We start from the raw sequence: 25,416 nt of genomic DNA on the forward strand, positions 1-25,416 counted from the left end.
GTTTGCCATGCTTGCAACTGTTTTCTCTTGCTACTTTTAAATTTTTCTATCATTACTTTTTGCTATCTTAATTACTATGTATCTTGGTGTGGACCTTCCTGGACTGATTTTGTTGGGGCATCTCTGTGCCTCCCGGATCTGGATTTTTGTTTTTTTCCCCAGATTTGAGAAGTTTTCTGCTATTTTTTTCTTCTAATAATTCTGTCCCCCTTTTTTCTCTCTTCTTCTGGATCCCTAAAAATGCAAAATTATTAACCTTGATGGTGTCACTGAATTCCTGAAGTGTATTTTCATTTTGTATTATCATTATTTTTCTCTCTCCTATTCAGCTTGATTGATTTCCACTAGTCTGTCCTGCAGGTCACTGATCTGTTCTACAATAGTTCTAGTCTACTATTTATTCCATTTAGTATATCTTAATTTTCAGTTATTGGATTCCTCACCTCTGATTTTTTTTCTATCTCTTTGTTGAGGGTTTTATTGAGGTCTTCCATTCTTTTCTCAAGTCCAGTGAATATTTCTATGACCATTACTTTAAATTCTCTAACAGGCATATTATTTTACCTCTATTTGGTTTAGCTCCCTTGCTGTGACTGTTCCGTTCTTTCATTTGAAACATATTCCTGTCTCCTCATTTTGTCTCTCTCTGTCTGTTTCAATGTGTTAGGAAAGTTAGTTAAGTCTCCTGCTCTTGAAAGTAGTGCCCTACAATAAAATGTTGTTTCCTGTTGTTTCTATTCACCAGAACCCGATGCTTCAGGGGTGTTTCCTTTGTAGGTTATATGTGCCCCACTGTTGTGGCTCACTCAATTTTGCCTTCAGTCTAGGTGTGCAATGGTTCTCTTTGCCTGTTGTGGGCAGGGTTTAGTCCCTATATTGCTAGTGAGTCAGTCTGGGTCCACCTTGGGCTTAAGTTGAATCAGACCAGGTGTTTGCCAGAGCAGCAGTCACACCAAACTGCAAGGCTTTCTCCCTGTGCTGTTCCCTGAGAAGCTTTCACTGGTGGGCAGGGCCTGCAGTCTGACCAGATGTCTATCTCCAGACCACTGCTGGGCCCAGTTGTATTCATATATGCGATTATCTTCCTCTCGTCCCAGGACAGGAGTCATTTTGGAGTGGTTCTCATCCCTGCTGGGGTTGCTTTCACCCTGCCAGCCTTGTAGTACCACTTTGAACGGGTTCCAGCCAAGAGCATACTGAAAGGGGTAGGACTGCAGAGAACACAGAGCAGAGTGGGTGATGTTAGCACAGTCTGCTCTGGTCTGCTGTAGAAGAGGACCTGCAGCCACTGGAAGAGGCAGGCCAGGCTGGAGGAGGGCAGGTCCAGAGAAATACATAGGGTAGGATGCACGGTGTTAGCAAAGTAGGAAGGTCTGCATGGCCTACTGTGGGAGGTGACCTGGAGCTGAAGCATGGCTGGAGGGGGCATGTCTATAGATTGTGGGGGCAGGGCACACTGTTAGTAAGTTAGGTAGTATTGGCTCCAGGCTGGTTCCTGCAGTTGTCTGTGGCTTTATGCCAGGAGTTGGGGAGGGAAATGGTTCCCGCCAGCTTCTTTGTTCCTGGAGAAGTCCTCAATGATCCCTGCCTCTCCAGCACATGCTCTGAGATTAGTAAACAAATCCTCCTCTCCCTTACCCCAGGTGTTTTTCAAACTGTTGCTTCTAAGCTGTATCTCAGTGGGGCCTCTTTAAGAGCAGGGCCTCCATTTCCTCCAGCTGTCCTGGCTCTGCCTGAGCCAACTCCACTGATTTTTAAAGTTCTACGTGTTAAGTTCCATGGACTGTCCATGGACGGTAAGAACAAAGGGAAATTCGGCCCTGCTAGTTTTCAAAGCCAAATGTTATGGGGATACATCTTCCCCATGTAGGCTCCCTTGTCTGAGTCTGTTTCTCTGTGCCCAGAATGCCCCTCCCTCATGTCTTTTCCATTCCTTCTTTCTTGGATGTGGCTTCCCTACAATTAGCTGTGGGAAGTTTGTTCTAGTCTTTAGGTCATGTTCTGGGTTATTTACACTGATGTAGAGGTTATCTAATTGTATACATGAGATACATAGTGAGTTGAGGATCTTCTTACTCTGACATCTTGCCTGGAAGTCCCAAGACCCAAGATCTTAACGGCTTGGTGAATGGCTACAACTTCAGACAATGATGGAATATCCTTGTTCTTCTCAAGCTCTATTAAGATGAGGACAAACTTTAACCCAGCCATGATATTGCCTATAAGTCTAGAATTATACTGTACTTCAGGACAGAGTGTTTTGTAGGTTATCTTGCCACATTTAAAATTGACGCTTTTCTTAACTTTTCTACAATAAAGAATATAAGATGCTTATAACGGAGAGGTTCAGGGAAAATGTCAGGAGTTATTTAGTGTCTATTTAAATAAATTTTCAAATACTAAGAATAGCCTTTTAAAACTTTAATTTCTATTTAAATTATCAAATAGGTTTCAGATAAAAAACAATACTGGACAGTATGTAAAATCACGGAATTAGATTAGAATGGTGCTTCTTTATTCATTTGTCTCAAGATAAAAGGAATCTATTCAGATAGTGTTCAACCAGTTTTTAAACTAGGGGATCCACAATCATTCACTGACTTATTTCACAGTTTCACAAAATAGGATATTTTTCAACCTCAAACTCTTTTCTTCTGTTGCAATTTAAGTCCTAATGCTTCTCTCAGTGCAAATAAAAAATTAAGTAGGTAAATTATAGTAATAAGTAGGTATTTCACAGTTATTCTGTAAGATAACTTGAAAATAATTGAGGATATATTGAGTCAATCTGTTTACCAATTCAAATAAACAGATACTTGTTATAATTATCTGCTGTACCCACAGTGCTGGGAGAACAAAATAAATAGTTAAAAAAAAAAATACTCTTTGATACCAAGAAATTGGTAACCTAACAGGATTTTTTTTTTTAACTTTTGGGAGGGTAGGTGTGGAGGGAGCATTATAAGGATTTGGTAAAAGCTCTTAACTTTCTTCCATGAAAATGTAAACACACAAAAAATTTTACAAACAATTTTAGAAGATTCACCAAGTAGTTAAAACTTAAACTCGATTTAATATAAAGCTGAAAATCCCATTAATATGGTACATGTGACAGGAGTGTGTGCACAGATGACACTTTGTAATAAACTAAAATAATGAAACAAAAACTTGAGATTTTAGTCACTAAAAGTACATAAAATATTTTTTGAAAATTTCTGCAGTGTTAAAAAGCAACTTATAGCAGTGAGTCACCATTATGCAATGGTTAATCTGTTGTGTCTCTAAAGACAGATTTATACAATTTAAAAAACCCAGTCACAGCATTAGTTTAGGAGCCAACTTTTTTTTCTTTTTTTTTTAAAGGAGCCAACTTTTTTGATGAGTGGCTCTTAACATTATATGGCAAGGAATTTAAAATACTGGGAAGATTACAAATACCAAACCAGTAGAAAGCCACCTGCAATGAAGTAGCATAGTTACTAACCCACCTTTTTTAAAACTTAAGATACAATAAAACAAGATAAAAATACTTTACTGTTGTTTTAAAATGCAGCCAGGAATGAAATTTTGTCAATATTCTAGAATTATGTGATAGAAAATACATGCATGTGAGGATACTACTTATGTTGTAAAGTGTCGTAAATATCCATATTTACTAAGTTACGTAATAGACTTTGCTAAAATTTAGACTTTTAGATTTTAGGTTTTAAAACTTTTTAGCCAGCAATCTTAGTTTACAAAACAGATTTTAAATAATCCCTTTAGATGAACAGAACCTCTGTCACAAGTACTTTTTTGCTTTTAGACTCCTTAAAATAACCACAAAAGATAATACTTTGTGTTCTAAAGTTACCATTCGTTTACCTGTTAATGTTTTGGACATTTTCCCTTCATAGCAGCATTTAAAAATGGAACCTATATCCACATCCCTATGTCTACACAGTACACTTTTAGCACACAGTGAGGACTTAAAATCCTTAAACAATTTTTCAAACACTATTTCTAACCTGAGTGAGTTTGTCTAGCTCCCCTAGCCAGGCTCCAAACATTTTGTCCAGGTCCTGATCTTCCTTATCACTGTCTTCTTCAGCACCATGGTCAATTTCTTCATCTGATAACTGCTCCATCTGAAAGACAAAATGAGTGTAACAGGTTAAACTTGAAAAATTATGCCATACATTTTTTTTAAAAGATTTTATTTATTAGAGACAGAGAGAGAGAGAGAGAGAGGCAGAGACACAGGCAGAGGGAGAAGCAGGCTCCGTGCGGGGAGCCTGAAGTGGGACTCGATCCCGGGTCTCCAGGATCACACCCTGGGCTGAGGGCAGCGCTAATAGGAAATTGTAAAAGAACAAAATGTATCAGATTACTACCAGAATCACAAGTAACAAGAATTTTAAAACTGCAGAGTCCACCCATTAATCAGAGGATATTATAGTATAGCTTTCTCCACTAACAGATCCTTTAACACCCCAATCACCAGAGAAATAATTTCAGAAGACTTCAATCCAGCAGGTTATTATCTCACTTATTCTGTAAAAACCTAGATACAAGTAAGTATGTATCTTGCAAAACCTTAGTCCAAAAAGCACTTAAGAAAAAGACAAAATTTTTAATCTAGTTTAGTCTGTTGGATTTGTTCCTCTTACAGTGTTCTTTCTATCTTACTTTCTCATCAGTTCTGACAAAATCCAAGGAACTAGAGCTAGTAAGACTACTGAAATTAAAAACAAAAACAACAACAAAAAAAACTACAGAAAACTGGAATTGAAAACTTTAAATTTATATACAAAATTTCCTATATGTTGTGACTTTTCAAGTATAAGTCCTTGAAAGAAGAGAGATTTCATTTCTTCTCATCAGTAATGGGGTATCTGACGTGGAACCTGTATATTGTTTTGTGAAGAGAGGAAAAGATTACACAAAACAAAGTGAGATCAATGACTGAGACTTAAAATTCTTAAAGATTAATCTGATTAATGTAAAATATTTCAATATTAAAGGCTCTGAGAATCTTTTAAAAAAAAAATCCCAGTATAGTTAACATATAATGTAGTGATTTAGCAATTCCATACACTACCCAGGGCTCATCACAAGTGTACTCCTTAATCCTCAACACCTATTTCACCCATCCCCTCACTTACATCCCTCTGGTAACTATCAGTTTGTTCTCTATAGCTAAGAATCTGTTTCTTGGCTTGTCTCTCTCTGAGAAAACTTTAGTAAAGCTTATTTTTGCTTAAACCAACATATTTCAAATTAATTTGACTACAAATCCTTTCCCTTCAATTTGGAGTAATACCTATTAACCTTCCCAGGGACACAATAAGTATCATCATTCTACATTCCATATTCTTGACTCACGTTTCTGAAACGCAAATTTTGTTCCAGTGGATCTAGGCAATATTTGGGCTACCACCTGCCTGTTGGTTTAAACAATTCCTCAGAGGTTAAAGATATCCTTAATCTCAAATAAGAATCTGAACACATATTACACCTCCAAAGCAACAATCAACAAAAGTAACTGTGATCCTTAAAATGTGGTTATGAGATGTGAGGAACTTAATTATCTAATGAGATGTCACGAAGCTAAATGTTAACCCTTATTACATGAAATTTTGCAGAAAGGGTCAAGTAGTGTTACAAAAATCAAACTGAACTTAGTTCTAACAATATGGAAAATTAGATCATATCCCATTTAATCACTTAAGGGAGATAATTTTCATAAGCTTAATACTACAAAGGATCAGAACTTACCAGTATCTCTAATATTAACTGATAATTCTCACTTCTTAATTTCACTACTCTAAGCATGTATAAAACAGGGAATTCTCTCTTAACAAATGGAAAATATATCCACTAATATATTCCCAAAATCATACATTTGACTCTTAAAGAGATTTGGTTTTTATAATTCACTTGTGTTAATACTAGTTCTAGGATTTTTATTCATTAATGAGCTACTTACAGATCTATTACAATAGAAACCTGGTATCATACTTCATTAAGTTATCTACCAAGGAAAACATACAATGTTAGTATGAAGAAAAACCTCTTCTGACCAGGAGCTTAATAACTCAAATAACTGCTAGTTTGAGAACATCTAGGATTAGGAATATCGCCTTCATAATGAAGGCCAACAAGCAACAGAACTGAAAATTTAAAAGTCAACTTCCTCTTCCTCCCTAATCTTTAAAACTAAACACACTGGAATAACTCAGAAGCTAAAATATTCTAGGAGGAATTCTGCTTTGAGATAATGATACTTATGCCTGCACTTCCCTTCTGAGCACATAATTGCCCACAGAGAAGATGCTATACTGGTAAAAATAAAATAGGAATATAATTTTGCATATAGTTTTGCAGAGCATATGCAAAATAGTTCAAAATGAATATTTTTTTATGATTTTATTTATTTATCCATGAGAGACACACACAGAGAGAGAAGCAGGCTCCATGCAGGGAGCCTGACAAGGGACTCGATCCTGGGTCTCCAGGGTCGTACCCTGGGCTGAAGGCGGCACTAAACCGCTGAGCCACTGGGGCTACCCTGAATAGAGTATTTTAAATTATTATGGAGCTAAATGGAACTATAGACTCCACATCAGAGACTGGTGGGTTTTTTTTTTTTTTGAGTTTTTTTCATATTATTCAAACCCAATAATTACTTGGATTTTTAAATATCTCTCTACATATTTTCATTACAGTTTTATCTAGACTACTGCAGATTAAAGTAGAGGGAAATATGGCTAGGGAGCTGTTAATAACAAAGTCATAAAATAAATGGAAATTCTGAAGCAACTATTTGACTTTTATTATTTATGTAACCTTTGCCATTTTTTTTTCCATTCTTGAGTTTGTCACCATGTGGGTTATTTTACAAAAATTAAGACACCTATTCAGAGAGTTTTCCAGTAAAAATTTAGGTCCTACATTTCTTAATAGATCTATACCCTAAAATAGCATTTTCCCTTCTCTAGAAGTTTTAGTTGATCCTTATTCTCCTACACCCAGAAATGCCATCATTTCTGATTACTACACACACCAAATGAGAGCATCTCCCCAAATTTTCTTATAGGCTCTGTAGTGGTAAAGTCAGCAAATCTAGTACAGAAATTCATTCTCCATTATATATTGATGTCTGTCTCCAATTAGATCACAATTTTGAATCTGAATATTCCCAGCATAATGGCCCAAATGGAAATGACGACAGCAGAAACTGTAAAAAAATAAAAATAAAAAATAACAGTCAACTGTCCCTGCAAAGGGGGAAAAACATTAAGGAAAAGAAAACAGAACTTATGAATCTTATTTTTAAAATAATTTGGATTTAAAAGAATAGCTTCTGATGTGATGTTTTTCCTTAATGATGTGGAAACAGGCCCAAAGAAACTATAATATATACTAGAACAAATATTATTAAATTATTCTATGACTATTAGATTAGGTAATTTGGGGGGGTAGATTTTAAAGTTCCACTTTAGGGGATCCCTGGGTGGCACAGTGGTTTAGCTCCTGCCTTTGGCCCAGGGCGCGATCCTGGAGACCCGGGATCGAATCCCACGTCGGGCTCCCGGTGCATGGAGCCTGCTTCTCCCTCTGCCTGTGTCTCTGCCTCTCTCTCTCTCTCTCTGTGTGTGACTATCATAAATAAATAAAAATTTAAAAATAAAATAAAAATAAAAATAAAGTTTCACTTTAATTGCCTGGTCCATTACATCTGAGGGAAGCTATGTCCTGAAAGAATAAATGTACCCTAACACAAATGAAAAAGTTTATTCCCCAAAGGGCACACTTAATGAATACAGAATAAAATCCAAAGACACTGGCATATCAAGAGAGCCCTTGATGATCCTGGCCTTCATGAACCACTCTGATCTTTCTCCCCACTCTCCCTTCCAGCCACACTGTCCTCTGGAACAGTTTAGAGTTGGGGAGGGTACGGATTCTGTTTTGAAGATAGATTGAAGGGTGCCTAGTAAATATCCAAATGGGAAAAAACAAGGAAGGGTTACTAGGACTCTAGTAATGAGAAGGTTTGGTTAGCCTGATTATTTCAAAATCATGTTTATTACAGAATAGTCACAGATTGCAGGTAATAATGATTGAACTCATATTTTAAACTAATTACATTTATTTTTTTCATGAAGTAAAAACAGAAATAATGGTGGAATGATCCGCCACTGTTTATATGCTGATTGGTTTCATTTCACACGTAACAGTCAGTAATCGTGCTTCAGTTACCACAGGTTAAAACTTACATGTAGCAAGCTTCACTACATATAACAAAACTTGTATGCCTTTGTATGAAATTATATTATTTCTGCTAAATTTTTTATGAAGTTAATTATTCAAGCATATTTTCCCTATTCACCTTCCTCTTGGGAGATATTCTGATTTACTATTCAATTTCCTCACTGCGAGACAGAACAGTGATCTTTATCAAGAAGGCTGGGCTTAGAGTAGGGCTTAAGAACTTGAATACATATATTCCAGGTAGGGTAAATTCTAAAAGAGCAAAGGGGAAAGTCTGTGTTTCTAAAATGTCATGAGATTGACTCAAATAAAACAAGAGGAAAAAGTGAGATTTAAAAGTCAAAAACTAAGGTCATATATATATGACCTTGAAAGCCAAGTCTATTCTTTACCTCCAAAGGCAACCATATTGTTAAACACAGAAGCCAAGGGGCAGGGGGAGAAATCATATTTTAGTCAGAGGACATGATGTTTGTGTAAGAGTTATTAAAGAAGGGAAAGACCAACAGAAGGCTACTGTAAACATTATGTAGAGATAACTATAGAAATGGAAATTAAAGTCCTCAGAGGAAATACAACTTACACAAGTCATATATTAAAGAGTGTTAAGAAAAATATACGGTACTGAATGAGGATGCCTTATTTATTACTGAACTCTTTTTGTTCCTGTAACACTTCAAAAATAATTGTTTTGTAAAAATAAGTATCCTGAAAACCACATTAAATCTCTCAGAAGGCAGGAGGAGTGCAAAGCTCTCACTACAGCATTTCACTAGGTCTAACATGTTCAATGTTCCAAAGAGGCAAGAGACACTTTGATTTTATTTAATGTTTGCTGTTCATCTACAGCAGTGCCAGACACTGGGGGGATAGAGATGGACATGATAGCCTCTGTCTTTAAGGAATACACAGGCAAGCAGGGGACAGACAAGGGAACCAACAACAATAAAACACTGTTTTAAGTGCTATAACAGAGGTATGTTATGTGACTGTAGTTTAGCTCAGTTTGAGGAGACAAGAAAGGGATGATGCTTCAGTCCAGACCTGAAGAATGAATATGCAAGGCAGAGAAGGAGAAGGGTGTTTTGGGTGGAGGGACCAGTAAGTTCAAGGGTATAAAGCTGTGACAAAGTAAGACATATTGAGAACGCTAAGTGACTTAACATTTCTAATGCATAAGATGTGTGGTGTAGACCCATGGAAAAGGAGACTGGAGAGGATTTAGGGGCAAAATTATAAGCCATACCAAAGAGTTTAAATTTGACACTGTACTGTATAGCAATGTTATTTCCAATTGTGGTCTGCTGATGACCTACATCAAAATTATCTAAAAAAAAAAAACAAAAACAAAAACAAAATTATCTGCAGTGCTTCTTGTAAAATCAGTTTTAAAATGACCTGTCCAAGATCTACCAAATACTAATTTCCAGGATTCTGGGACATTTTTAACAAGTCACCCCAGATATTCCTTATGACCACTGAGGTCTGACAACTGCTGCAGTGTGTTATGCTACAATCATTGGGAGGACTTGCAAGACAAAAGTAATGCAGTTTCACACTCCCACAGTTCAGTTAAAGGCAAAGTACGACATGGACTTCCAAAGCCCATAAAGAAATTAGGCATTGACAAGATCCCTTCATTAACGTACCCCAATTACTCCTCCTCCATTACCACAGTCCCATGCTTCTTCTGAAAGTTATTTAGATAGAAATTTTAGTTCTTTATGTCCAGTTATGTTTCAGTAATTCTGACAAAACCATTTTTTGAAAAACCTGTGATGCTGCTCTACTTGATAATTTCCAAGAAAAACAGGCAATGGAGAAGGGAGGCTAAAAAGACTTCTCAGTTCAAGGAGTGCTCCTAACTGTGCAAGATACAACTCTTGCAAAATAAAGCAGGAGGAAGGAAACCTCAGACAAAAAAAAAAAAAAAACAGTAAGAAAAAAACTCTGTTAAAATTAGTAAGGCACAAAAAGAGGAAGACTCATCAAAAGGAGGAGGGAGGAAGTCAGAGCAGTGAAGGAAAAGGGGAGAAATAGGACACACCATAATGTAAAATGCAGCGAGAACTGTGGGGGATGGAGGGCCATTAACTACTCATCTGACTAGGGCACCCAGAGAGAGGTGTTCTTGATTCATTTCTTTCTTGACCTACAACTTTTCAACAAAGAACAGTTCTGCCATGAACTAAATGGCATCATTTGTAAACTGCCCAAATGGAAACTGGGAATTTAATGAACCAATTGAATTTACATGAGTTCATCACAGAATCAAGATATTAAAGTGTGTTGTATGTACAGCAACATCTTCCTCAGGTTTTATCTTTTAATTTTGTTGGCTGGTGTTTGGTTTTTTTGAAGACACTGCTAAAAGTTTTATTTTTAAGTTATCAAATATGTAAATTCTTTTCCTGGTGAATTCTTACACTGTTTCTGTGAGTTAATTCTTCTTGACCCAGAAATCAGATAAATGTTTATGTAAATTTTTATTTTATTATTCATTCTTTTCTGTAGTTATTACATTTAACATAGGTAGCTGAGTTTGGCATTAGAGACCTTAAATTGATTTTTCCCAAAATTTAGTTTTTTAAAATGTATATGTATTTTTTATATACACCAGGTTCTTTCCATTGTGTACCTATTCTTAAAATACACGTAACTTTGTATTTTATTAATTTATAGAGCAGATAAGTAAAAAAAATTTAAAAAGTCAAAAGTTGCTTTTTGTAAATTAATCACTGAAGTATTCTGTTAAGGTTAGTGGCCCTCAACAGAAATGGCCCAAGTTTTACTTAGGGTCCAACACTTTCAATACTTTGCCTACAAACTGCATTATGCCAAATACTATGCAGAACACAAAGAAGGCAAAAAATACATTCTATGATTTCAAAGACAATTAATTCTAACTGTGGGAGACATGGTTAACACTGAATGAAGCACCCTGATAAAAAAATTCTCTAGGAACAAAGTTCCTTTTGTAGGCCTGAGCATGAAGCAAATTTAAGGGAAGCTATGGTTTCTGAAATGTTGAAAGGGGACCAAGAAGGAAATAATGTCCTTGTTATTCCAAGGCTTCATAGGAGCAATATGAGTAAATTGGCCACCAGGAAACTTATATAGCCTCATCCTCTGGGAGTGAGCTGACATCTGGAACTAAGTTTTGTAGTTTCTACATGGAATGAAACCTCCCTAATGAATAAAAAAGTGTGCTATTTTTGGGCTGGCCATGGTGGAAACCTTCCTTACCCAGAGGAAAAAGAAATACTAGGGGAGGTGATTCACCCCTTATGCTATCTCCTTTATTTATGTTTCAGTTTTTGACAACCAAAGATGTAACTAACACATCTTCTTCATTATCATGTACATTAACTCTAAGGTAAACTAAAGATCACATAAAAAGGCATAAAAACAAATAAGTATTGTTTTTAACAGTTCTTCATAATGTCTAAAGAGAGCTATAAATCAAATCAAAGGTAATTTGTTAATGTAATAATGTTTTATCAAGCACTTATATGCACCTCTGGCAAAGGAATTCCTTTCACAGAATAACGAACCATATTCGTTTATTTATTTATATTGGATTTTTCATAATATTGGATACTGTTAATCTATTAAACCCCAAACAGGAACACCTTATCTGAAATGAAAAACAAAAACAAAAACAAAAAACAAGCTAAGTTCAATGGTCTACAAAGAAACTCCTAACATTCCTAATAAATAAGAAGTTCTAATGATCAATCTTATAATTGCTAATTGCAAAGTAGAACATAAACAATAATCTGAAATCACAGAGCAACAAAAAAAAAACCCGATAAAAACAAATAATAGTAAGTAATATTTTTGTTTAATACTCCAGCTTTTTAAGTTCAAGAACTGTTGAGAGAATTAATTTCTGGTTGTTTTAAACTACCCCGTATGTGTTGGGTTGTTAGAGCAGTCCTAGGAAACACATACAATCACTATACGTATCTGTAGAAATGGGGCTTCCATGACTGCTTCCAGAAATGTTCATCTTGCTTATTATTCTGCTCCATACTTGGGACCTTTCCTGCTATTCTACATGCATATCAGTTATCTTTGGAAATAACTGATATTATGCATGTACTCTCCAACTTCAACTGGAGGGAGAGTGCTAGACAATAATAGCCTGTGGTTTAGGAGCCTTTTAGGCTACATTTTGAATCATCCCTATGAACTCTGGGTTTCAAAGAGATAGAAGTAAATACAGGAGTAGTAGAAATAAACATAGATACGTGTTTATGTGTGTTTGTAGGTATCCCCACTCAAAAAGCCTAGTAGCAATGACACCCCAATTAGCAATTAGCATACCTACCACCCAGTTTTTGGTTTTTCTAAATACATACTCTAGCTAAAAAAGAACGAGGGACCTTTGAAGTAATGATTCAAAGGCTGGGGCTGGGGAAAAATAAGATGAGATCCTAGAATATCTTCTTGTGCCAGGAAGTCATAAGGACGTAAAAACCAGCCTAAAGGGGGGCCCTAGAGCATAAAATGGAACAACTTAAGCATCAAAATAAATTATGACAGGAAGAAACTATCACTGAATAAAATAAGAATCCACAAATCCATACTGATATAAATAAATACATGGGAAGAAAAGCTCTGCCTTATAGGATGCCAATGAATTAAAACAGATAAAATGACAGAAGGTCACCATTTGCAACCATTCTAATAACAACTGATTCAGCTAAGCATTGGTAGATGCTAAAACTTATGGGTGAAAATTTGATAAGACTATTTACAAACTGTCAAGATATCTCCCCATAAATTACTAGGTGACATTGCCTGACCCAAGTCATAAATGTTAACATCACTAATATTGGGGCAAACCCGTATCATATGCTTCCTGTGATATAATGCACCAAGAAGATACATTATCATTTTATGGTATTCCTGACAAAAATGCATTACTTGAATCAAATCATAAGACATTTTACAAAATAACTGGCCTACAGTTAAACGTGAAGTTTAAGAACACAAAGGCTGAGTATGTGTTCCAGTTTAAAGGAAACCTAAAGAGACTTGACAACTAAATGCAATGCTTGATCCTGGACTGGATCCTGGACCCCAAGAAAATATGTAAACATATAAACTTAGCTAAAAAGGACATTGGGACAACCGCCGAAATTTGACTATGGGCTGTCGATTAGATCATGTATTATATTGATGTTACATTTCCTGATTTTGATACTACTACTGAAGTTATATAAGACAGCATCTTTGCTCTTAGGAAACACGCACTGAAGAATTTAGTCATAAAGGGGCACAAGGTCTGCAACTCATTTTCAAATGGCTCAGAAAAAAAATATATGTGTGTATAAATACGTATATATAGAGGAATAATAATCAGGCAAAAAGTAAACAATAAGTGAATCTAGATAAAGGGAATGTGGAGTTCTTTGTACTCTTTTTACAACTTTTCTGTAAGTTTCAAATTATATCAAAATAAATTTAGAGAGGGAGGGAGAAGAGAAGAGATAAAGTCAGTCTGTCCTCAAGAAACTGTACTTTAGTTAGGAAAACACAGTATCTCAACTAATACATTGTTTAAAACTCAGAAATAAACTTAAGGGAAAAAAAATAGGCTGACAAACATTTTTACCAAATAAAATAATGCATTCTAAGGTCCCTAAAAAATAACTGCGTATTTCTCTAACACATGATTTTTATTATCCTATGCATATATTACCATTCCTAAATTGCATTTGCCTGGTTCACTCAGTAACATTTTTAGTTTATTTTGGTCATCATTACATTAGTCTTAATGCAAATAAAAGCTTACCACTTTAGAAAAATAACTACTCAACAGACATTCTTTCATAGAGGCAAAGCCAATCATTTCTAACCTTTAGATAAAAAAAACAAGTAACTAAAAAAAAAAGTTGGTTATTGTCACAGTAGGTCAGGAAGAAACCAGAATTCATTCTAAATCAAAGACTAGTACACTTGACCCGTGAACAACATAGGTTGAACTGAGTGGGTCCATTTTCATACAGATTTTTAAGATAAATACAGTACAGTACTATAAATGTATTTTTTCTCCCTTATGATTTTAAGATGTTCTTTTCTTTAGTTTACTTTACTATAAAAATATAACATGTAATACATATAACATTCAAAGTATGTGTTAATCAACTGTATATTAGTGATATATCCTCTGGTCAACAGTAGACTATTAGTTACATTTTGAGGGAGTCAAAAGTTAAACTCAGATTTTTCATCGTATGGGAGTCAGCACCCTAGTCTCTGCACTGTTCAGGATCAACTCTATTTAATCAAATAAGAAGGCTTACTAAATAAGGACTTCAAGATGAGTTTTTAAGTCGCTTTAAGAATTTTGTTACTACATGTGAGAACCAAGGGAGTAAAACACTTGTACCTTGCTTTTATTTGTTCACATTTTCCCTGAGCTCTTGCCCAACATCCAGATAGCAAGTGCCAGTGTTGACATATCCCCTATTCAACAAAGCTGTCTGCTTTATTTCATCTATCTCATAACATACAAATCCTAGGAAAGACATTTACAACACATTGCTGATAGAAGATACGTTCAATATAATTCCCCATGCAATCAACCAACCCATCTAAATAAAAGTCACATCACTATATTATTACAGAATCATTCATCAGTGTCAGCATCAGAAAGCTCAACTATTTTTCTGAGTGTTTGCCCTCTGTCTTATATTGATGACTATCTTGGTTCAGATCCATACCAAACAGTCCTCAGATTATTCTACCAACTTCCTAACTGACCTCTTTTTAAAATCCGTCACTGTCAAACTAATCTTCCCTAAAAACTTTTTTCATGCCATGATTCTGCTCAAACACCTGCAGGGTTCCCCATGACATTCTGAAGTAAGTACAAACTTTACACCAAATGATTTCACACCCTCTCTGACATGGCCTCAACTTAAATTTTCAACCTTATTTTCTACCCTTCAAACAATCTAAACTACTTAGTATTCTCAAAAAACAAGCGATGCTTTCTTAACTTGGTCTTTGTTCATGTTTTCAACCTGATTGCAACACCTCAGCCTATCAAAAGAATGAGAGAACACATTTCTCTCCCTAAAAACCCACTAAAATGACAGTAAACAATTACAAAAGGGAATAAGCTCAAAGGCAATGAAAGCTAGAGATGGCAAAAGCTTAACCAAAGATCAGAGATTCTGGCAAATTTCTGGAAGACAGAAACAGGTAGAATCATACAGGGAGATGAACCAGACCAGAAGCCATCAAAGCAAGCATTTTCACTCAATATTTATTCAAGAAATATACATTAAGCATACACTATCTGCCAAACATCTTTCTTGAAGCTTGGGTTACAGTTACAAATGTGACAAACAAGGGACCGACTAACAATGAACTTAGATTTTTTAGTCAAAGTAGAGAAATATTAAACAACAAAAACCAAACAAAAAAATAAGACCCATAACAAGCGTGGTGAAAATTAAGTTAGAGTTGTATGGAAAGTCACAGAGTAGCTATTTTAGACTGGATGTACAAAGAAGGCTTCTTTAAGTAGTGACATTAAACTGAGATATGAATGACGAGAAGGAATCAGACATGCACAGATCAGAGAGAAGATCATTTCTAGTAGAAGATACAAGTTTAGTGTATCAGAGAGTAGGAAGAAAAATTAGTTTGATAGGAAGAGAGGGCCATATTATTTAAGTATTTGTAAACCAAGAAATAGAGTTTGGATTTTATTCTAAGGAAGCCCTCTTCATGGCAATAAGAAGTCATCCCTCACAAAAGGCTACAGAAGTGGGGACCATTCTTGGAGTTTGAGCATAGAATGGGCAAAGGAATGGAGGTGGGGAAAAAGGATGCTGGACAAGAGCCATTATTCCCCACACTGACATTGGATTCCAGGGAAATTTTGGCATTCGCTTCCGGGTTAATGAAACTAGAAAAAACAACTCAAGCAAACTTAAATGCCTTCAGGCGTCAGATGACTAATATAAATACCAGTAGTAACCAAATATAAAATAGGGAGTGGTAGGTAGGGCCTGAGAACTAGAGGACACAACCTCAACTAAAAACATTCAAGTTTTAGAAGGTTTATTCTAGAATTAGATAGTAAAGTTGTACAAACTTGTAAATACAGTAAAACCCACTAAATTTTACACTTTAAAAAAATGAATATTATATCTCAATTAAAAAAAAAAACAAAGAAAGTTTAAGCATAATCCTTCTAAACAAAACAAGTTAGATGCTACTTCCTCCAAGAGACCCATGAACTTTGTACCTCTCTATGGCTTTTATAGCAAATCAGCCTTATATTATGTGGTGGTTATTTGTGCACTTGCCTTATCACCCTCCACACCCAAGTAGGTTGCAGACTTCAGGAGAGATACCATATAGTAGTTCTCATTTGTCACCCCAGAGCAACTACCAAAGAGGCAGATTCTTTCTTCATCTGAATTTCAACTTTTTTTCTATTAAATATTTCCAATCTAAGATGACTCCAAACCTACGATGACATCTAATTTCAAAGGATTCAAAACTAAAGCTGCACTTCTTAAAAAAATAAAGGCTAATTTATCCAATTTTCAAGAAGTACTAATTTCAAGGAACCAACACATTTAAAATTAATTTCCCTATCAACAGAATGATTTTTAAAAAATCAAAGAAATTACTACAATACACTTTGGTACTGGTGGAATAGTTTGATGATATTTCTATAAGGCTATCTGTTTCTAGGGATAGGTTTGACTCAATAGGTGTATTAATAATATGACTCTCCTAAAGAGTAACAAATGAGTCATAATATGGGTTCCTGTACAGGATACAAACCTAACTCAAACTAATTTTAAACAAAGAATCAAATCAAATTCAAAGTATAAGGATATTTTTTTTTTAATTTTTATTTATTTATGACAGTCACAGAGAGAGAGAGAGAGAGGCAGAGACACAGGCAGAGGGAGAAGCAGGCTCCATGCACCGAGAGCCCGACATGGGACTCGATCCCGGGTCTCCAGGATCGCACCCTGGGCCAAAGGCAGGCGCCAAACCGCTGCGCCACCCAGGGATCCCCAAAGTATAAGGATATTTATCAATATGTTTAACACACTGAAGCTCTTCTCTCAATTTTCTTCAGCTCCTTTGCTATCCTTTTCAAGGTTTCACTCCAAAATGCTGTACTATTCCACAACCTGCTTTATTATCTCCATTTCTTTAGATTTTTCTCTTCCCATTCTGTCAAATTTTTTCTCTCCATATCCATGAAAGAAGCTACTCTCAATACCTAAATTTCACACAATTGCTTAAATAGACTTTAAGAATTAGCCAGAACTCTGAATTCACACAATTGCTAAAATAGATTTTTAGAATTAGCCAGAACTCTGAATAGAAACTCAAGGTTGGGAAAAAATCACTTTACTAGTGAATCCCACATACAGTAGTAGTTTCTCCTCCATCTTTCTTTATCAGTATTTCACTCTGGCAGGAGTCAGAAATCCAACCAGATATGGCTCATTATTCCTGACATTAACCAGCCACAAATGGAAATGGGTAATATTTAATGGTTAAGAATTGCTTTGGGTGAAAATATGGGGAAAAAGCTACTGAAATTTTCAGAATGAGTTTGTAGGGTGTTTAAACAATGCTAAAACATCCTCTAAAATTTTAACACAAAGTGGTTAACAAGAAAACTCAAGTTGGGGCACCTGGGTGGCTTAGCTTAGCCTCTGACTCTTGATCTCAGAATTGTGAGTTCAAGCTCTGTGTTGGGCTCCATGCTAGATGAGGAGCCTACTTAAAAACAAAAGAAAGAAAAAAGAAAACTTAAGTAAGTAAATCTTTCATTTTTTTATGCTCCACTTTTGAACTAGTAAAGATAAAACCTTCATTATCTTATACCACTGAAAGGGTCCATTTAAAGAAAGTCTGCAACATCTTCCTAGCCCAAGTCATCTAGGACTAAACAAGGAGTCAGGAAAGACTGGAAATTCTTTTTCTGCCACTAACTACAACTTCAGGCTAAATCATTTAAATCCTTAGTTCTCATTTTAATATGCAAAAGAAAAGATGGACTAGCAAATCCAAAGACCTCCCCCAACCCTTTCCAACCCATTTTTGTCTGAAGTTTTATTTCTCAATTACTGACTTAACTCTAAATAGTCTTAGAGGAGTAAGTGACTCCATCAAGCATAATAACATTCACATTATACGGATCTCAGAAGAAGATGGGAGAAAATGTGGGCAGAAAACTTATTTGAAGAAATAATAGCTGAAAACTTCCCCAATTTGGGGAAGGAAACAGATATCCAGATCCAGAAGGCACAAGATTCATCCTATAGTCAACCCAAGGAGGTTCACACCAAGACACATAATAATTAAAATAGCAAAAAGTAGACATAAAGAAAGCATTTTGAAAGCAGCAAGAGAAAAGCAAACAGTTACATATGGGAAATCCCATAAAGCTATCAGCTGATTTTTTTTTCAGCAGAAACTTTGCAAGCCGAAGAAAATAGCATGATATATTCAAAATACTGAAAGGGGAAAAAAAAATCTGCAGCCAAGAATACTCTACCCACTAAGGCTGTCAGTCAGAAGAGCCAAACAGACAAAAGTTACAGGAATTTATTACCATTAAGCAGCCCTACAAAAAATGATAAAGGGACTCTTTGGGTGGAAAGACTGTAAATAACGGTAAGAAAAAGTAGGAAGCAGAAATGCAGTAAAATAAGCATATTCCTAAAAATCAGTCAAGGGATTCACAAAATAAAAGGATATAAAGTAGGACACCATATACCTAATCGTGAGGAAGAGAAGAATAAAGAATGGGTTCAAATTTAAGTGATAATCAACTTAAATAAACTGCTATATACTGAAGATGTTAGATACAAACCTAATATACAAATAAAAAAACATTAATAAAGAATAAAGAGAAAGGAATCCAAGTATATTGCTAAAGAAAGCCAACATGAAAGAGAGCAGAGAAGGATCAGAGAAAATCTATAAAAATGACCACAAAACAAGTAACAAAATGGCAATAAATACATATCTATGAATAATTACCTTGAATGTAAATGGATTAAATGCTTCAATCAAAAAAGACAGGGTGACAGGGTGGGTAAAGAAACAAGACCTATCTATACGCTGCCTACAAGACTTTCATTCTGAAAGACATCTGCATTTTGAAAGTGAGGGGATGGAGAAACATTTACCATGCAAGTGGATAGTAAAAGAAAGCTGGGGTAGCAATACTTATATCAGAAAAATAGACTTTAAAACAAAGACTAACAAGAGATCAAAAAGGACACTACATAAAAGGGACAATCCAACAAGAAGATATAACAACTGTGAATATTTATGCACCCAACATGAGAGTACACAAATATATAAAACAGTTAATGACACACAAAAGGAAATAATTAAGTCATAAAATAATAGTAAGGGACTTTAACATCCCACTTAAATCAACGGACAGCTTATCTAAACAGAAAATCAACAATGAAACAGTGGCTTTGAATGACACACTGAACCAGATAGATTTAACAGGTGTATTTTGAACATTCTATCCTAATACAACCTTCTTTTCAAGTGCACATGGAATAGTCTTAAGAATAGATTACATACTAGGCCACAAAACAAGTCTCAACAAATTAAAAGAAGTCACATCATACATCCCTTCTCATCACAACACTATAAAACTAGAAATCAACCACAAGAAAAAATCTGGAAAGACTATAAATACATAGAGGCTAAATATCATGCTACTACACAATAAAATGAGTCAACCAAGAAATCAAAGAATAAAAAATTACACAGAAATAAATGGAAATGAAAACACAATGATCCAAAATCTTTGGGATGCAGCAAATGTGGTTCTAAGGGGGAAGATTATAGCAATACAGGCCTACCTCAAAAAGCAAGAAAAATCTCAAGCAACTTAACCTTATACCTAAAGTTAGAAAAAAAGACAAACAAAACCCAAAACCAGCAAAAGGAAGGAAATAATAAAGATTAGAGCAGAACTAAATGATACAGAAACTAAAGAAACAACAAATCAATGAAACCAGGAGATGGTACTTTAAACAGATCAACAAAATTGATAAACCTCTAGCCACACTGTTTAAAAAAAAAAAGAAAGAGAAGACCCAAATAAAATCATTAAGAAGAGAAATAACAATCAATGCCAATTATACAAACAACTGTAAGAAAATATTATGAAAGTCTATATGCCAATAACTTGGAAGACTCAGAAGAAATGGATCAATTCCTAGAAACATATAACCTACCAAAACTAAAGCAGGAAGAAATAGAAAATTTCAACAGACCAATTATGAGAAAAAGATTCATTCAGTAATCAAAAAACTCCCCAAAAACAAAAGTCTAGGACCAGATAATTCACAGGCAAATTCAATTCTAGCAAACATTTAAGAAGAGCTAATACCTTTACTTCTCAAACTATTCCAAAAAATAAAAGAGAAAGGAAAACTTCCAAATTCATTCAATGAGGCAATCACCCTGATACAACCCTGATACCGCCCTGATCAGATAAGGATACCCCCCAAAAAAGAGAACTACAGGCCAGTATCTCTCATGAGTACAAAAGCAAAAATCATCAAGAAAATATTAGTAAACTGAATCCAACAATATATTAAAAAAAGAAATAAAAGGCATCCAAATTGGTAAGAAGTAAAACTTTTTTTTAGAAGTAAAACTCTATTTGCAGATGACATAAAATATATATAGAAAAATCTAGAGTGAACAAAAAAACTACTAGAACTGACAAATGAATTCAGTAAAGTTGCAGGATACAAAATCAATGTACAGAAATCTGCTGCATTCCTATAACTAATAACAAAACAGTAGAAAGTGAAACAAAACATCCCATTTACAACTCCACCAAAAATGATAAAATATCCAGAAACAAATTTAACCAAAGAGGAAAAAGACCTGCACTTTGAAAATTATAAAACACTGAAAAAAGAAATTCAAGACAATACTAAGAAATGAAAAGACATTCTAGATAATATGTTGGGAGAACAAATGTTAAAATGTCTGTATTGGGGCACCTGGGTGGGTCACTGGTTGAGTGCCTGTCTCTGGTCAGGTCATGATCCCAGGGTCCTGGAATGCAGTCCCAGATCAGGCTCCCTGTGGGAAGTCTGCTTCTCCCTCTGCCTATGTCTCTGCCTCTCTTTTCCCATCTCTCATGAATAAATAAATCTTAAAAAAAAAAAAAAAAAAAGTCTCTACTACCCAAAGCAATCTATAGTTTAATGCAATTCCTATTAAAATACCAAAAGCATTTTTCACAGAACTAGAACAAACAATTCTAAAATTTATATGGAATCACAAAAGACCCCTAATAGCCAAAATAATCTTGAAAAAGAAAAAAACTCCAAGTATACAATCCCAGATTTCAAATTATATTAGAAAGTGGTAGTAATTAAAACAGTATGGTAATGACATGAAAGACACAGAGATCAATGGCATACAATAGAAAATCCAGAAATAAGCCTATAATGATATGGTCAATTAGTCTTTTACAAAGCAGGAATATCCAACAAGAAAAAGACCATCTCTTCAACAAGTTGGTATTAGGAAAACTGAACAGCTACATGCAAAAGAATGAAACTGGACCACTTTCTTACACCATACACAAAAATAAACTCAAAATGGGTTAAAGACTTAAATGTGAGACCTGAAACCTGAAAGGAGAGCATAGGTAGTAATTTTTCTGATATCAGCTCTAGTAACATCTTTCTAGATTAAGTCTCTTGAGGCAAGGGAAATAAAAGCAAAAATAAACTATTGGGGCTTCATCAAAATGCGCAAAAGTTTCTGCGCAGTGACAGAAACAATCAACAAAACTAAAAGGCAGCCTATGAAATAGGAGAATATATTTGCAAATGGACATTTCTCATAAAAGGCTAGTACCCAAAATATATAAAGAACGAATACAATTTGACACCCATAAAACAACCTAATTAAAAAATGGGCAGAAGACATGAATAAACATTTCTCCAAAGACAACATACATCCAGATGGCCAACATACACATGAAAAGATCAACACCACTCACCATCAGGGAAATACCAAAGAAAAACTACAATGAGATATCACCTCACTTCTGTCAGTATGGCTAAAATAAAAAACAAGAAACAAGTGTTGTGAGGGTGTCAACACAACTGCTGGTGGGAGTACAAACTGGTGCACCCACTGTGGAAAATAGTATGGATTAAAAACTAAAAATAGAACTACCCTACAATCCAGTAACTGCACTAAGTTACAGGGAATCTAGCTATTTAAAGGGTTAAATATGGTCTCCTCCCCCAGGCAATTTTATTAAAATCTCCAACAGAAGTTTTAGCCATTTATACTTTTTATTTTCAAATTAATACACCTACATGCAACAGTATTTTAAATCTGAGATGTTTGCATTTTACATACATGCATGCGTATGGTAGGGGGAGGTGTTAAAGAAGACAAATTTTGTAAGAAGGATACATCTGACATTTCCAGAATAATTCCTATTCTTTTGTCATAAGCATTCATCAAACAGCTGTTATAGCTAATATATTTTTAACTGATTGTACATGATTACAAAAAGATTAAATATGTTCTCCCAAAAAGCTTACTAGAAGTAAAAATCATTCATAGGTTCTATTAGCAAATAATCGTCTAAATTATCTACACAGATGTCATAACATAGGAGTTAAAGTATTTTAGGCAATTCTCCATTATAAGACCGTATTATAGCTAACACAGCTAGTATATCTTTATAGAAAACACTTTTACACACTGTCAATAAACATAAACAATGCTGTTATTTAAAATTCTATAAAAGCTTCAGTTTGTAAAACTTAGAAATAGAGCTATACTATGACCCAGCAATTGCACTACCAGGTATTTACCCTAAAGATACAAATGTAATGATCCAAAGGGACACCTCCACCGCTATATTTATAGCAACAATGTCCACAATAGCCAAACTGTGGAAAGAACCCAGGTGTCCACTGACAGATGAGTGGATAAAGATATGGTGTGTGTGTGCGTATACATATATATACATATACACATATATGTATATATATGTGGAATATTATTTAGCCATCAAAAAGAACGAAATCTTGCCACTTGCAATGATATGGATGGAACCAGAGGGTATATTTATGCTAAGTGAAACAAGTCAATCAGAGAAAGACAATTATAATATGATTTCACTCAGATGTGGAATTTAAGAAACAAACCAGAGGAGCACAGGGGAAGGAGGGAAAAATAAAGATGAAATGAGAGAGGGAGACAAACCATAAGAGACAATCACAGGAAACAAACGAAGATTGCTGAGGGGAATGGAGGGGAGTCGGGAATGGGGTGACTGGCTGATAGACATTAAGGAGGGCATGTGATGTAATGAGCACTGGGTGTTATATGACTGATGAATCACTAAACTCTACCTCTGAAACTAATAATATACTATATGTTAATTAGTTGAATTTAAATAAATATTGTCTTTAACAAAAATTAAAAGGTTTAGTGATCAGAAGACAATTTATTTTTAAAGATTTTATTTATTTATTCATGAGATACACAGAGAGAGGAAGAGAGAAGCAGAGACACAGGCAGAGGGAGAAGCAGGCTCCATGCTGGGAGCCCAATATGGGACTCAATCCTGGGTCTCCAGGATCATGCCCTGGGCCAAAGGCAGGCGTTAAACCGCTGAGCCACCCAGGGATCCCCCAGAAGACAATTTTTAACAGACCTCTGAAAGAATACAATTTCCATGGATGAAAAATTTCACTGAATATGCTGCCAACCTAATACTCCTTATCCTAATAATTGTATTTCTAGAAATGAACTAAAGAAAAAGTTATTATTGATTTCATAACCATCAAGTTGGCCAAAATAGTAAGTCTGATAAAACCAGAGGTTGGGGAGGGTGTGGAACAACGGGAACACTGCTGTAGGGACATATATTATTCCTCATCATGTTGGAAAGCCATTTGGAGATTACATATCTAAAGATCCTTGGACACCTCTAACTGTCCAAGTATTTAATAGACAAATGTCAGGGAAAATGTAAAATAAATTTCACCACAGCATTCTATCCCTCAAAAGGTGAACAGAAAAACTGGCTGTCTGATAAAACGATGAACCAGATCTACAGGAATCAACATGAATATGGTAAAACGATACAGCTAAGTAAAAAACTGAAAATTTTAGAAGGTAAATATAGTTTGTTTATATATAATTCAAAAGCACAGAAGAGCAATAAGTAAAATTTTATGGATACAAATGTATTAAACGCACTAAAACATGAAGCAGAACAACACAAATTGTTACCTGGGGAAGGATTTCTGTTGTAGCTGTTATTATCTCTTTGAAGCAAAATATAAACAACTGATTACTACTGTTGATAAGTATGTAGATGTCTACCATGTTTTATACTTTGACTTAAAATATTTCAGGGGGTCCTGGCTGACTCAGTGGTAGGAGTGTGTGGTTCTTGATCTCAGGGTTGTGAGTTCAATCCCCACAGTGGGTGTAGAAATTACTTAAATAAAGTAAAAAAAAAAAAAAAGTTTCAAAATTAACAACAAATCCATTTAGTTTATTTACTTAAACCGTTTCCACCATTCGTATAATTATACTTCTATTCATGCTCCTCATGGAGTGGAAGACCATGGTGTGTGTGTGTGTGTGTGTGTGTGTGTGTGTGTGTGTATTTATCTCCCTCTCCAGGCAAGGCTCAAGTCGCCTACCTCGACACTTGGAGGCAGAAGCATTCCAGTGCACACAATCCCAAATGATACATTACCCTACTGTTCGAGCTTGACTTTAGATATCAGAGTATTTCCGCAGAGGGGGTGCACTGTTCTACAATACCAGACTGATGCATGGAGTGGACAGAGCAAGCCCCTATGCCATCTCCCTGCCTCAAAAATCCATTTAATATATTGTTCTTGGATAGAGGACATACCAGATATTAAACTGATAAGAACAGATACTACACTTGATCTTAGCCAAAAGGCTAATAAGTGATAAAAATTAATTTTAAGATGAAATTCAAGACATGGACAAAGATGGTGAACAAATACGTTCATTAAAGACAAATATTTTTTAAAAAACAAAATGGGTAAAAAATAGGGGGAGGGGGAGGGCAACTAAATATCCTACAAG

The 25,416-nt window shown here is 35.1% G+C and overlaps 1 protein-coding gene and 1 pseudogene across 8 annotated transcripts in view; both read right to left on the reverse strand.

The window, feature by feature from the left end:
- RAPH1 (Ras association (RalGDS/AF-6) and pleckstrin homology domains 1) overlaps positions 1-25,416 on the reverse strand; it is a 111,796-nt gene that overhangs the window by 72,058 nt on the left and 14,322 nt on the right. For all 8 annotated transcript variants that reach the window (XR_005985051.1, XM_041737428.1, XM_041737424.1 and 5 more), the window contains exon 2: positions 4,008-4,127. Coding sequence is in view for 7 of the 8 variants with exons in the window: in XM_041737428.1 (XP_041593362.1) it covers positions 4,008-4,127 (120 nt within the window). In the remaining variant the exon portion in view is untranslated. The remainder of the gene's footprint in view (positions 1-4,007; positions 4,128-25,416) is intronic.
- LOC121480864 lies at positions 25,099-25,279 on the reverse strand (annotated as a pseudogene).

The sequence above is a fragment of the Vulpes lagopus genome, chromosome 22 (assembly GCF_018345385.1).
Source record: "Vulpes lagopus strain Blue_001 chromosome 22, ASM1834538v1, whole genome shotgun sequence".
NCBI lineage: Eukaryota > Metazoa > Chordata > Mammalia > Carnivora > Canidae > Vulpes > Vulpes lagopus.